At 39.4% G+C, this 13854-nt stretch overlaps 2 protein-coding genes across 2 annotated transcripts in view; both read right to left on the reverse strand.

Annotated features, from left to right (window-relative positions):
• Positions 1–1707: 1707 nt before the first annotated feature.
• Positions 1708–11038, reverse strand: LOC118421192 (organic cation transporter protein-like). The gene is made up of 9 exons (XM_035828353.1): positions 8537–11038; positions 8067–8170; positions 6570–6865; positions 6106–6286; positions 4813–5040; positions 4157–4368; positions 3777–3885; positions 3309–3518; positions 1708–2774 (listed from the first exon to the last, which is right to left on the reverse strand). The coding sequence occupies exons 1-9, from the start codon at positions 8903–8905 to the stop codon at positions 2624–2626; spliced, it is 1860 nt and encodes a 619-aa protein (XP_035684246.1). The 5' UTR covers positions 8906–11038; the 3' UTR covers positions 1708–2623.
• Positions 11022–13854, reverse strand: part of LOC118421193 (organic cation transporter protein-like) — a 17621-nt gene continuing 14788 nt past the window's right edge. The window contains exons 4-9 of the mRNA XM_035828355.1: positions 13604–13772; positions 13132–13365; positions 12747–12958; positions 12263–12371; positions 11555–11758; positions 11022–11100 (exon numbers count right to left, since the gene is read on the reverse strand). Coding sequence (XP_035684248.1) covers positions 11022–11100; positions 11555–11758; positions 12263–12371; positions 12747–12958; positions 13132–13365; positions 13604–13772 — 1007 coding nt within the window. The remainder of the gene's footprint in view (positions 11101–11554; positions 11759–12262; positions 12372–12746; positions 12959–13131; positions 13366–13603; positions 13773–13854) is intronic.

The following is a 13854-nucleotide window of genomic DNA, read 5'->3' on the forward strand; positions in this document are numbered from 1 at the left end:
AACATAGATCTAGTATTTCTCGTCCTTAGGACAGAGGTAAGATTGAACAATGTATTAATCTCGTCTTGTAGTCTGCTGTGTAATCATTAAGAATATACTTGGAGGCAGGTCTTTGAACTTTTTCGACTGAGGAAATGAGGTTGTGCGTATAGGGTGACCAAACGACAGAGCAGTACTCAAGTCTGCTTCTGACTAAAGTGAGATATAGCATTTTTTTTTACCTTTACAGGGGCATTGAAACCTACAGATCTTTTTAAAAAGCCGAGAGCTGAATTTGCTCTCGAAATGATATTATGTACATGAGAATCGAAAGTTAAATTCCACGTAGCTAATACCCCTAAGTCGGTAAATTCAGGAACAGACTCGAGGACCGTGTCATTCATTTTGTACGTAAAAGTAATAGGATTTCTAGATCTGCTTATCCTGAGAATTTTACATTTGTCAGGATTAAAATTCATTTGCCAAGTATTAAGATTCATTTGCCAAGTATTAATTTGGGTCAATTTGTGTGACACACGTGCCATTTTGTGTAACAGATATTTGACTTAATTTGCTGATAATGGCACTTTTTGTGTGTAGAATCACATGATATAAAGATGCAATATAGAGCCATATTACAACTTTGAAAGAGGGCGTAAGGTTTCATAATTGTTTAATTTACGTGTTTGATAAAGATCTTGAATACGTTTTGTGGTGTGTATGGGTGTGATTTTTATAGTAGTTGAAATACTAAGATGATAGGGGAAATCATTAACGACAAAGTGAAAACAAACACAATCTTAACAGTGCACATAACTTCTTAAGGTAAATGATGGCCCGCATTACTGTAAAAGCACAGTGTCACTGCTTCACTGCTTCGCAAATGAATAAAAAAAACCTCTTCACTGTTTACTTGTCAATGTTCTACTTACACTGCCTGTAAACAAAAGCATACGTAGTACAAAGGGTTCCTCTAACAAAAATACTCTATTGGCAATGCTCGCAAACAAAAGTATATGTAACAGAAACTGTTCCTCTGACACACCTGAAATGCGTTTGGAATGCAGTTAGCACCAGGTGCGTCAGGCATGCGGTCGGTAGACGTTGTGTGCGTCCGGGAAACGCCCAACATACTTACCCCATACGAATCTATTCGCAGTACGGAAAATTTTGTTGCGCATTTCAGTTGCAATCATACGCATCTCATGCGAAATGAAAACGCTGAAGTCGTAATTCAAACGCCAGATGGGCTCGACGTACAATTTAATTTATTCCAAAAAAATCCAAATGTTGGGCGTTCGGCCGCGTATTGACAAAATTTCATGCGGAAATCATGCGCACTTGAAAATATACGCAGGTGTAAACCCACCTTTAAAGAGACCGCTGTTTGTACGCATGGGTAGGGGTTGCCTGAGAAGATATATCCTCACTTTCTAGTGTTGTTGTTAGACAATCCACATGTTCCCACATTGACCTGTTTCTATAGATGACATCAGTATGCTGATGCAACCGTGAGAAACAAACATGGGCAAAGATAATTATTGCGTTCTTTAAAATATATGTGGTTGACGAAGTCTGTAAAAATGAACAAAGAACATGGTGTAACATTGAATCCTTTATTATGAAATGTAACATATTATATTTGCACATGTCTTTATTGATCTCAGTATAGAAGGATTGAATCTAATGTCATACAAGGCATGTAAATATACAGAGAATTAGTGATGACCCAAATTGAAACACCAGAAGTCCTCTATGTATATTTTGTACAAAGAGCTACATGTTCATAGACAACGAAGTACACTTTGTTTTAGAATACTCAATGTACAAATATATACACAATACCTTCATTAATACCAAGCCATACCAGTAGAACGGAAATATGCATACTTAAGGGAAGACATGATCAAATATCTAATTTCATCATCTATCAACAATGTAATGGAAAAACCATAAGATATAAGGTAATCATATCATCATTATTCTCTTTGTTTTTAAATAACCGCGTTTAATTCCAATGGGATATGAATGTGCCTCTGCCACTCTAAATATACATAACAACACATAAGAAACCGCTATAGTTTAAGAAATTTCATCAAAGTCATAATAATGATAAGTCTAGAAAATAGAAAATAATACAGTCTAACCCCGTACAATAGTCTCTTACATATTGTTCATTGTTAATTTTTCGTTGTCTCCTTTAGTTGTTGACATATCATTGCAAAGTGGTCTTCCAGGAGTAATACACATAATACTTGGACACATTCAGTTTGTAACATACACGACATATAATATGTCAATAAGAAATCATCAAACAAACGCATGTGCCTTATACTTAGTGTCCTGAAATTGTTAAGTAATAGAAATTGTCATACAATAAATGGGCACCATCTTTCACAAATACACGTACGTTTTCATGTACATTTCAAGTAAAGAAATCAAACAATGCCCAAGTTCAACATCTTTACAACAAAATCTTCCATACTGTGACGTATAGCTTTATTTTCATTTATCAGGTCTAACGAAATGACCCTATCACTGCTAGATCCTGCATTCCTGGCACTCTTTTGCTTCTGGAACTTTTGTTGGGATGCCAAGCTATACATAAGCTTCGTTTAGACTTCGCGCAATCCGCTATTATTCGTTAAGGTACTAAGATAGAGTTGAAGTAGCCACCATCGCGAGCGGTTTGGTAACAGGTAACTACACGTTTAACGTGTCTGAAGGGGTCACGTTTCGGCCAGGGGTTCGTGTAGCTCACTGATTTGTCGTGGTCGTCATCTCTTTGCGACTTCCTAAACATGATTTAAAGCAAAAACAGCAATTAGGATGGCACCACAATACATTGCAACACGTATAGGCTATCTATGTCGCTCAAATCTTTCAAATCTTTTAAATCTTTATTCGTCAAATCAACATGGCAGATTTACCCCTTAGCAGTAGTGCCTCTGAATACCGTTGATCTTACAGAATTGAGTAAAATCACATTACATAATAACTAGACCCAGCAGGTAAGACAGTAAGACAGTGCATAAATAAACAAATAACACCTAAGCATCAGTCAATGATTTCCTGTATAGTCTGATGGTATGGTGTAGGAGGGAATTGTGCAGTCTAGAGGTCCTTGCTTTTGGGACAGAGATGCTCAGTGGAATGACCTTGGAATGCGCGTGGTTTTCAAATACCATGATTCATGTGGGTACCATACGACCGCAACATATGATATACTATAAGGCTAGCCCCTGAGGCGTCGCCAAAAAGGACACACAAACAGACTGACAGACAGATAAGCAGACATACCAAAGAACAAAATAAAACAAAACTCATACCTTCCCAAATTCTCCACATCCTCTATAGTTTCAGGCAGTGGGACTCCAAGTGTTTCCTGGAGCAAGAAGACAGCCAAACCGCCTGCACAAGCCGCCACTCCAAACGTCACCATGGGGAGGGGCAGCCAGACATCACCCAGGAGCGTCACGAAGGGAGACAAGATGCTGCCAATTCGGGAGAACGCGGTGGCCACACCAATGCCCATGCTCCTGTTGCAACAGAAATAATTAGTTTCAGCTATGTCCATTGGTGGTTTACCCAAATGTCGCAAGTGTGAATCAGAAAGCTTCTGTACCTTTTCCCAATTATGCGCATCACATCACATCAAAAAGTCCATGAAACACCAGATTGCAGATTGCAATAAGGATTCAAATTTCTTCCCCATGTATTATGTGCCAGCGTTCCCTGTACATGAAAAAGATTATGACTCAGTGGAGATATGTGGCATAATTATATTGATAACCTACCTTACTACAGTTGGGAACACCTCTGGCGAGTAGGCAATCAAACAGTTGTAAGTAATTCCGATGACAGCTCTGCCCATCAAGGCAAAATTACGGGAAACAGTTGGTAGTCCTGCAAAATATGTCAATATATATCTAAGGGTCCGCTACATTGGGGTACGTGGTGTCATTTTCATTACGTAGGTTTCACCCAGTAAAATCTTTTCCAGGACACCAGATCATAGAAAACATTTAATGCAAGGAGAGAGAGGAGAGAGAAGAGAAATGGAAGAAAGAGGGAAATATGATATCCCGAAAATCAAGTATATAACTCTTCATTCAACGATAACTATAGCAACGCTAACGTGAATGAGCAGTGGCAAGCAATGAAAATGTAAAGATACCTATGGCAGCCGCTGACACCAGACAACCTATTCCTGCCATCAATGCCGACCCTGCAATGACTGGTTTCCTGCCCCATCTCTCCATGCCCGCCCACCCTAGAATTGCCAGCACGATCTCCAGGGCTGTACCGATGGTAAAGTTGACGTACGGATCCCCGGCTAGACCTGTCGTCCCGACAATTAGGCCAAAATAGACTCCTGCTATGAACATCCTATATGATATTGGAATGAACATTGCAAAAGGGTCAATTTTTATCATGCACATTCATTTCAAGCCTAATGAATACCACAGGTCTTTAGTTACCATTCACCTAGGACGCCAACCCCTGGTAGACCACCTTGTATCAATTAAACAAGCAAACAAACAAACAAACGGTGATCCATGGGATCGGCAGCACACAGAGAGAGAGAGAGAGACAGAGAGAGAGACAGAGAGAGAGACAGAGAGAGAGACAGAGAGAGAGACAGAGGGAGAGAATCATATGCATGCACATGCACAAAGGCGTATACAAGTACACATATACCTACATCCACACACTCTCCACACACTCTGATCGAAGGGTGCTGACAAAAAATGCGAGAAAAATACAAATCATGGATTAGCGAAGTGAGGAAATGACACAAGAGCCGATGAGAATATGGAATATGGTCCTTACCATACCAAGCACATCGTCAATGTGATTTTGCGCATCCGAGGAGTTCGCACGAGGTCAATTATTGTGAAACTCTTGGTGATCTCGTTGGATTCAGCTGACTTCACGAGAAGATCAGAGACTTCATCTGTTAGGGTAACCTTGTTCATCCGGGCTGCTCTCTGAAGGACTTCCTTGGCTGCCGTCACTCTTTGTTTACTGAGGAGCCATCTGGGAGACTCTGGAAGTACCCTGTCGTAAAATGTGTTTGTATAATTTGGTAGAGTCGATTCCAAAACACCATGAGGGTTTTTAGGCGATATTTATAAGTAGTCTGAATTATTTTGAATAAAAGAATATCTGAGCCACAATAATCAAATTATTTGTAAAAAATTGACTGAGAAAGTACTCATATATTTGAATTCCTTTGAATATTTTAGAAACATTTTGAAAGTAACTGTACAAAAATATCTTTATTTAGAATAATTGTGAAACCTCTGTGTGATTATTTCACATTTACAAATATTGACAAAAAATGGTAAACCTGGCCAACTGGTAAAATTAGTTTCTTGCCCCCATAAAAGTAAGCCCTATCGTTGTATCTGTATATTTTTAGATTTCACTGCTGGGCACTGGTGGATCCTTTGTGGAGGGCCATTGTTGCATGGCACCCAACCATAATTTGCAAGGATGTGTGAATTGCTATCTTCCCAGCCCACTGAACCATTTACAAAAAATGGTAGAAAATGGTAGAAAATTGTAAATAATGGTAGAATGCTGTTATCATTATTTAGAAACTATTAGAAGTATCCAATTCCACACGATGAATATTTCAGTTTTACAGGACCAGGGAAATATTTATAAAGTTGAAAAAGTGTTACAAATATTTCTGAAGTATCAAATGTCCTAGACATATAATTACAAAACTTCAAAATCAATTCTAAACAATGGCCACAAACATCTGCATGGTGTCTTGGAATTGACTCTAGTAATACAGACGTGGGACGCCATAGACTTTTTCCACCACTCATTGTATCACGTCATCTACCTGCATAAAGCAGCACCATAGAAGTATTTGATTGCCCGTCCTTTGACATTTACTAACAGTAAATCACACACATCAAACGGGGAACTGGCTTATTGTATTTGAAAAACACATTGGGTCACTAGTTAGTTCTCACTTATAGTGAGCAATTGGGCTGGTTTCCATCATAATGTTTCTGACCTAGGGTGAAGAGATGCGGTTACAGTTACAATGTAACCCGTAACCTTGAGTGGCCTTCAGGTCTTGTTACGTGGTGACCATAAATCACTTACCACCAATAGCATAGCAGTGGGTACATCATCAATGCTTGAACCAGCTGTAGGTTCCGCCATGTTCGGAGAAAGTAAGCCAGTACAGAAAGGACGAAGAACCCTGTCCCAAAACTCAGGCTCGCAGTCATGCCGACTGCATTCCGCTTGGAAGACCCGACAACTTCTAGGGCTGTAAGGGAAGATCAAAGAGAACATTTACAATGATATTATCATCTTAACATTCGAAAAAAAACTCCTACGCAGGGTACATCCAACAGCCAAACTGCCTGTCTGGATGTACCCTGCTCTTTCAACCGTCACCCTTAGTTCCTAATAATAACCGCCCTGCTTATAAATATTAATGAGGTTACCCTTATACACGCAAGACAGCTTCTGAAAACGGAAAGCCTTTTCTCTGATTGGCTGACAGTTTTTTGGAGGGAAGTCCACAGGAACTAAGAGTGACGTTTAAAAGAGCAGGGTACATCCAGACAGGAAGTTTGGCTTTTGCATGTACCCTGCGTAGGAGGATGGAAAAAACAAACAAACAAACAAAAGCAAAATGCACTGAAAATACAACATGTCAAGCGAAGGCAATAACGTAAACGATTTATCGTCAACTGTACCTAGAACAAAGGCGGTGAAAAAGGCACCATTGGCAGCTGCTCCATCTAACGCACGTAGAACGATGAAGGAAACATAATCTGATGCGAAAGACGCTCCTGTACTTAATGCGAGGTGCAGTATAAGGCAAAACACTGTGGTAGGTCGGCGGCCAAATCTATGTGGGATTCATTAATAGTTTTAGCAGGTTAGCATGAAATTGTCTTTGTACACAACCAATTCCAATTATCTGGCAATGTTTGTAATCATTTTGCTCTTTTTTTTTTAAATACTGCACTACTGCACCGCCGCCCCCCCCCCCCCACACACACACACTCACATGGAATAGTCATAATTTTATAATGAAAGTTTATTGCAAATTCTTGCCCGAGGGCTAATTGCAAGTGACAAAAATAACATACAAATAATGGTAATATACAAATACAAAAAAACAGTATAGTAAGAGACTACTCTAGTCTAACTTAAACTAGTTAAAGATGTAACTCATGGGTTTGACTTCTTTTTCTGAGACAGTGGAAGACGAAAGATCCCACTTTTTCTGTAATGTGTGGGTTTACTATCGTAACGTTGGTAGGTAGGTAGATAGCATTGGTAGTGTTGGTTAGGTGTATGTGCCATGTTTTCAGGTCAATGAATCTCTTTGAAGTATACAGGACACATTTATGTTAAAAATTGCAGTACTATATATACATACATATATAGGGGAGTCGTCAAGTGGTATATATTGCGTTCAGTGTGCAAAAATTCTAGGAATTGCACAGGCATTTTTCCACAGTATGCTGGGTATGCAAGCCCCCCCCCCATCTGTTCCAGATGTATCTCTGGTATGCTATGGTGAAAGTAGGTCACACTGGCTCCTTGAATTTGTCCTTTGAAACTAGTGGTAGACAGGGAAACTCTGCATCACGTTGTCTTGGCTGTTATGTTATGTTATGTAATGTTATGAAGGATACATTTTCTTTTCTAGAGCTTGTTCAAGCCATACGCCACAGGCAGACAGGAAATACTTCTGTAGTGCTCAGCTGTAGGTTTAGGTTACTGGCAGACCATTGTGCTGTACCAGGGATAGTACATTTCTGCTGGCTGTAGGTTTATGTTACAGGTGGGCTAGCATATTGTGCCAGGGATAGTGCGACAGGGAAGTTCCAGTCTATTTCTGATTTGAGCTCTATTGTTGTACGCTCAATCGTCGTCATGGCAAAAAAATAATTTTTATTGCCAGTCTTGTTTGTATATCCCACTGTATATTCCCTTATAGTAGTTACTAGAGTAAACCTAAACCTAACTTGACGAGGTGGAAAAACTTAAGCGTGACTGCAATAAACATCTCATTAGTCTCATTAATAGTTAAGACGAACCTGTCAGAAGTTATGCCGAAGAATATTCCTCCTACGCTGACCCCCACCATGGAAGTGCTCTGACCAAGTCCCTTCAACCAGGATCTCCGGCACACTAGGTCGTACTGAGTAGTAAAATTAGGTAAGATTTCTACTAACAGCGTCTTCGAAACCAGTGACCTACATATGTACACAGCTTAACATAGTTTAAACAGAATCTAAGAATCATTACATACATGAATTAGAATTGAACTTAAATGTAACGTATTCAAAATTTAACTACATGTTGCAGTGTGACAATGTATCTAATGTAAATATAGAACAGTAATTTTAAAAAGAAAGAGCTATATGCATCAATTAATAATGCCTATCATTTTATAGAGAAAATCATTTTCCTTAAGCTCTTGTACAAGTAACCATATGCATATTTTCGAAAATGCACTTGTTGATACATTATGTCATTATAATGTAAATCACAAGAACAGGCTCACCTCTGTGACGATGGTACTTTGGTAAATGGTCCTGTCATACTCCCAGCCATGGGTACATGCTATAGTTTCATTCCTCGATGACTCTGTTCTATTTAAGTTTTTGTACATCAAACACGAGCTGTATTTCCAGGTACCGCCGATATTTTCCAAGGGGATACTCAAGTTATGTCCCTCGGTGCTGTAGCGATGTCCGACCGAAGAAGTGTTTCCAAAGACGCGGCAATGGTGTTCCGGTGTCGCTGCCAAGAACGTCATTGCAACTAAAGTCAGTCCGACGGTCGGGCCGACCAAGATGGCAAGCAGAGAGGTGAATCTTTGAAACCTTCCGAACTCACCAAGGTATTTGTTTAGCACATCGTCCCATTCCATGGTTCAGACGTTTTTCCTAAAAAGCAATACGTTGGTGACCAATAATAATAGACTCTCTTAAGCGTCATACATATACAAATAGGAACTCCACTATGCTTCTGCAACATGTACAGTCTATATGAAGTGATTTCTGACCTACATTTACTGACAATGAAAAGGTCAATAACAGGTCAGTCTAATCTTTCATCCGTAAAAGTAACATAGTTTTAGCCTTGAAATACGCAATAATACAAATAAGCCACCATACCAGAAAGATAAGCGTGAATATTAAATTGAAGTAAATAGTCACTGAAAGTTCGAAATTATGAATTATCTCACAAATTATTTGAATGTTGTCTGGCTGATAGAGAGTTTAGGCTATATAAAGTGATTTCTTACCTACATTTACTGACAATGGAAAGGTCAATCACAGGTGAGCCCGGTCTTTTATCCTTGAAATTAACATATTTACTTACTCAACATAGTTTCAGCCTTGAAATACACAATAGTACCAAAAAGTCACCATACTTGAAAGACGAGCATGTTTAAAGAAGTAAAAGTAAGACAAACCAAAGAAGACAGGGCGAATGTTTCCTTTCTTTCAAATTGTGTAGAATGAGTCGTCTGCATCTCTATCTGGTTTGAACCGGTCTGTAGGGTGATGTCATCCATCAGTTCTGCGGAACAAAGGTGTTTCTCTATCCGTGGCATGTGCCGCCATTTTTATTTGTATCCACACACAATTCAACTGAAGATCATGATACTTTCAAACTGCAGTGACCCCATCAACACTTACTGTACAGAATTCATCTCAAGACAGTTTTATATTTGTTTTGAAGAATGTCATTGCGGTAAGACGTGACAGCAAAATCTGCTGAAGAGTTTAATCCTCAGGCCAGTAAATCCGGTTTCGCCACTATGGGGGAGGGGGGGGGCACTGATTTTTCTACGCATTAGTTGGGAATTGCCTGAGGAAATGTACCCTCACTCTACTGTCTTTGTGGTTAGACAATCTATTTGAATAATGTCACGCTGACCTGATGTTATGGATGACCTCATCTTGACATCACAAAGCTGATGCAAGGTGAGAGACAAAAAGGTCAGATATAAAAAGATGCATCCTCTAAGATATATGATTGACGATCTTTTACAAGCAAAAATATGGTGTAACACAGAATCATTTATTATGACAATATAATGCATAACTGTGTGATGCATATACAAGTTGTCCTATGTACCAGAATTGATCTTAATTCATAGAAGGATTGAATTGAAGTTTATTCAAACATAATCTCTACATGGTACATATATAGACTTTGGATTAGCAATTATCCACTGCAAATTTAAGCTGATAGATACACTCGAAGTCCTTCCAATGGTAGGCTATATATATCTCATGATAGGAACTACATGTCAATAGAGAACGAAATACATTTTGCATTACGAATGCTCGCTGTACAGAGATACACGTAGTACCATACATGTAGGAGAGAAATATGCCCACACAAAGGAAGGCATGCTCAAATATCTGATGTCATCATGTGACCACGGTATAACAAACACATTTTTGTAATTTCGTCCACACATGTTTTAAGAAGAGAGAAGAAGCATGTTAATTATAACAAGAGCATAGCATAGTTTTTATATAATAAGTAAAAATAGCCTACGTTTTATCTTATTCTCTTTGTATCTAATTTACTGCAGTTAGCTCCATTGAATGTTGCCATGAATATGCAATAACTTCATTATAATCTTAAATATGACAGCTCAAAAGAAACGGCCAAATTTTTAAAAATTCCACCAAACACCGCTATAGTCTTATCTTGTAGTCTACACCAGTACACACTATTCTTAATAATTATTTTAGCTAACATTATGTCACAAACATAAAAAGACACTATACCTCTTTGATATTCATTAATTATTATAAGGTACCCATTCAAGCATACCGCACTTTAGTTTTGTAGTTTATAATGGATTGCTGCCCCTACGGCCGGTGAGGCTATGGGACCGGTGAGGTGAGGTGAAAATGGTTCTATGAGCTCTTTCATACCTCTGTCAATCTAAATCTCGGATAATTTTGTAAACCTTTTTTGGAGGGTATCTTTCAACAAATGTTTTCTCACATAGCAGCAGCTTAACACGATATACGGTAACGTTCGGTCCTAGGGTTTGTGTAGTTCACAGAGTTGTCGTTGTCCCGTTCTTGTGGTTTTCTGTCAAAGACAAAAAAGAAAAGAGAAAAAGTATTCAGGATTTTATCTCAATATATTGCACCGTGCAAAATGGGCATAACTAACGTTATGTGGTAGGATAGGGGAAGCTCTAAGCTGTAACGTTGGGTTAGTTGTTACGTTTACATTATTACGTTTCAAGTCATAAAATTAACACTGTAAAAATAATGTCAATAAATTAGCATTGTTCACATAATGAAACATTGATTGCAAAGAATCTAAGAAAGCACTTAATTGTGGCATGATATCTCATAGTTCAGACCGGTACCCTAAGACTGCTACATTTACACACAAAACGAACAAATATACGTAATACTTTTAGTCTAGGTCCTGAGGCGTCGCCAATAAGGGTACACAAACAGATGGGTAGACAATAAGACAGACCAATACCTCTGTTTGTTTTTTCATGTAATTTACAAAGCTAAACACAACAAACCTATTCTCCACATCCGCTATAGTTTCAGGCAGGGGGACTCCAAGTGTTTCTGGGAGCAGGAAGACAGCCAAACCGCCTGCACAAGCCGCCACTCCAAACGTCACCATGGGGAGGGGCAGCCAGACATCACCCAGGAGCGACACGAAGGGAGCCGATATGCTGCCCATGCGGGAGAACGCGGTGGCCACACCAATGCCCATGCTCCTGTTGTAACAGAAATAATTAGTTTAAGCTTTGTCCATTAGTGGTTTACCCAAATGTTGCAAGTGTAAAATTCAAATTATTTAGCAGAAAGCTTCTGTACCATTTTCCTATATTGATTGGACACATCAGATCTACAAAATCCTTGCGTGATGATGTTTAACCTTACTTATTGCATTTGTCACAAGTATGAGATGATTATTATCGCTTACTAATTCTTGCATTTTTCTTTTTATTGTATAATAATGTCTTGTTTCGCATAATTCATAAACTACATTGCGAATGTTCCGCTTTCGTGTATTCATGTATACATTTCTAATCACAGAAAACATCGGAATGAAGAAAACAATCCCCTAAACAAATTTTATCATAAGACACTCTTACACTTCCAATGCAGATTGCAATAAAAGATTCAATGACCTTCCCCACTTATTATGTTCTAGCATTTCCTCTACATGAAAAAGATTATGACACACTCAGAGAAAATATTGGACATAAGCAACCCACCTTACTACAGTCGGGAACACCTCTGGTGAGTATGCAATAAAACAGTTGAAAGTAAGGCCGATGGCAGCTCTGCCCACCAAGGCAAAATTACGAGAAACGGTCGGTAGTTCTGTAACAGAATGAACAAATCACATGTAAAAACGTCTTCAAAACAAATTCCCCAGGGAATACTCAGATGACACAACTGCGCAAGCCTGTAAAAATTTCACACATGCCTACGAAATTTTGTGAATTCTTGTCAAACGGTCGCACACTATATCATTAGGCTGACCCCTGAGGCGTCGCCAAAAATCTCATGATCAGGTTACACCCCCAGGAGGGTAAATGGCGCCATTTTGATGACGTAGGATTTACCAGATGAAAGAACACATTCACTGTAGAATATTCACATGTCTTAAAAGGGACAGACAGACGGATAGAGGAATAGCGATGGACAGAAACGGCGAAAGAAAGATGGCAAACAATTTATTATGTAAAAAAATACCCATTGTGGCCGCTGACACCAGACAACCTGTCCCTGCCATCAGTGCGGACCCTGCTATGACTGGTTTCCTGCCCCATCTCTCCATGCCCGCCCACCCTAGGATAGCCAGTCCGATTTCAAGAGCTGCACCCAGTGCAAAGTTGACGTACGGGTCCCCGGCTAGATCTGTCGTCCCGACAATTAGGCCAAAATAGACTCCTGATATAAACATCCTATATGTTTTTGGAATGAACATGGCAGATGCTCAATTTCTATAGGTATCATACACACACATGCACAGACACTCAAATCATACTAGCAGAAATAATGCATACACTAGAAAGCTATAATCATGGGCTTAAAGAGTAAGGAAATACACAATGAGAATATTTGATAAGGTCCTTACCATACAAAGCACATTGTCAATGTGATTTTGCGCATCCGAGGAGTTCGCACGAGGTCAATCATTGTGATTGTGAACTTCTTTGTGTTCTCGTTGGATTCAGCTGACTTCACGAGAAGATGCGAGACTTCGTCAGGTATGGTGACCTTGTTCATCCGGGCTGCTCTCTGAAGGACATCCTTGGCTGCCGTGAATCGATGTTTACTGACAAGCCATCTGGGAGACTCTGGAAGTACCCTGTTTGTGATAAAGTGTGTTCGTTTAACTAAGCCAGTGCTAAAACAAAGAAGAACACAGACGGGGGACGCCATAAACTTTTCCACCAGTCAATTGAATCACACTTCTATATGCACAAAGCCGCACCATAGAACTAGTAATTGATTGCCCGTTCTTTGAAATTTACCACATATGCATCCCACTCCGCATGCGCACATCAAACGGGGAAGTGGCTTATTGTTATTAGAAAAACACTTACCACCAATAGCATAGGAGTGGGTACATTATCAATGCTTGGACGAGCTGTAGGTTCCGCCATGTTCGGAGAAAGTAAGCCAGTACAGAAAGGATGAAGAATCCTATCGCGAAAGTCAAGCTTACAGCCATGCCGACTGCATTCCGCTTGGAAGGCCCGACAACTTCTAGGGCTGTGTGAGGCAAGATCAAAGGGAACATTTACAATAACTTCATAATCTTCATAAAATGAGAGTTGGGTTGAGTCATTCAAAA

The sequence above is a fragment of the Branchiostoma floridae genome, chromosome 8, assembly GCF_000003815.2.
Source record: "Branchiostoma floridae strain S238N-H82 chromosome 8, Bfl_VNyyK, whole genome shotgun sequence".
In the NCBI taxonomy this organism is placed as follows: domain Eukaryota; kingdom Metazoa; phylum Chordata; class Leptocardii; order Amphioxiformes; family Branchiostomatidae; genus Branchiostoma; species Branchiostoma floridae.

Bases quoted from the DNA above. Each gene is read 5' to 3' on its own strand.
- LOC118421192 (XM_035828353.1), bottom strand. From the start codon at position 8,905: ATGGAATGGGACGATGTGCTAAACAAATACCTTGGTGAGTTCGGAAGG. The intron at 3,886-4,156 runs GTATCTTTACAT...CATATTTTGCAG, and splicing joins GGTGTCAGCGGCTGCCATAG to GACTACCAACTGTTTCCCGT. The intron at 2,775-3,308 runs GTATGAGTTTTG...AATCATGTTTAG, and splicing joins GATGTGGAGAATTTGGGAAG to GAAGTCGCAAAGAGATGACG.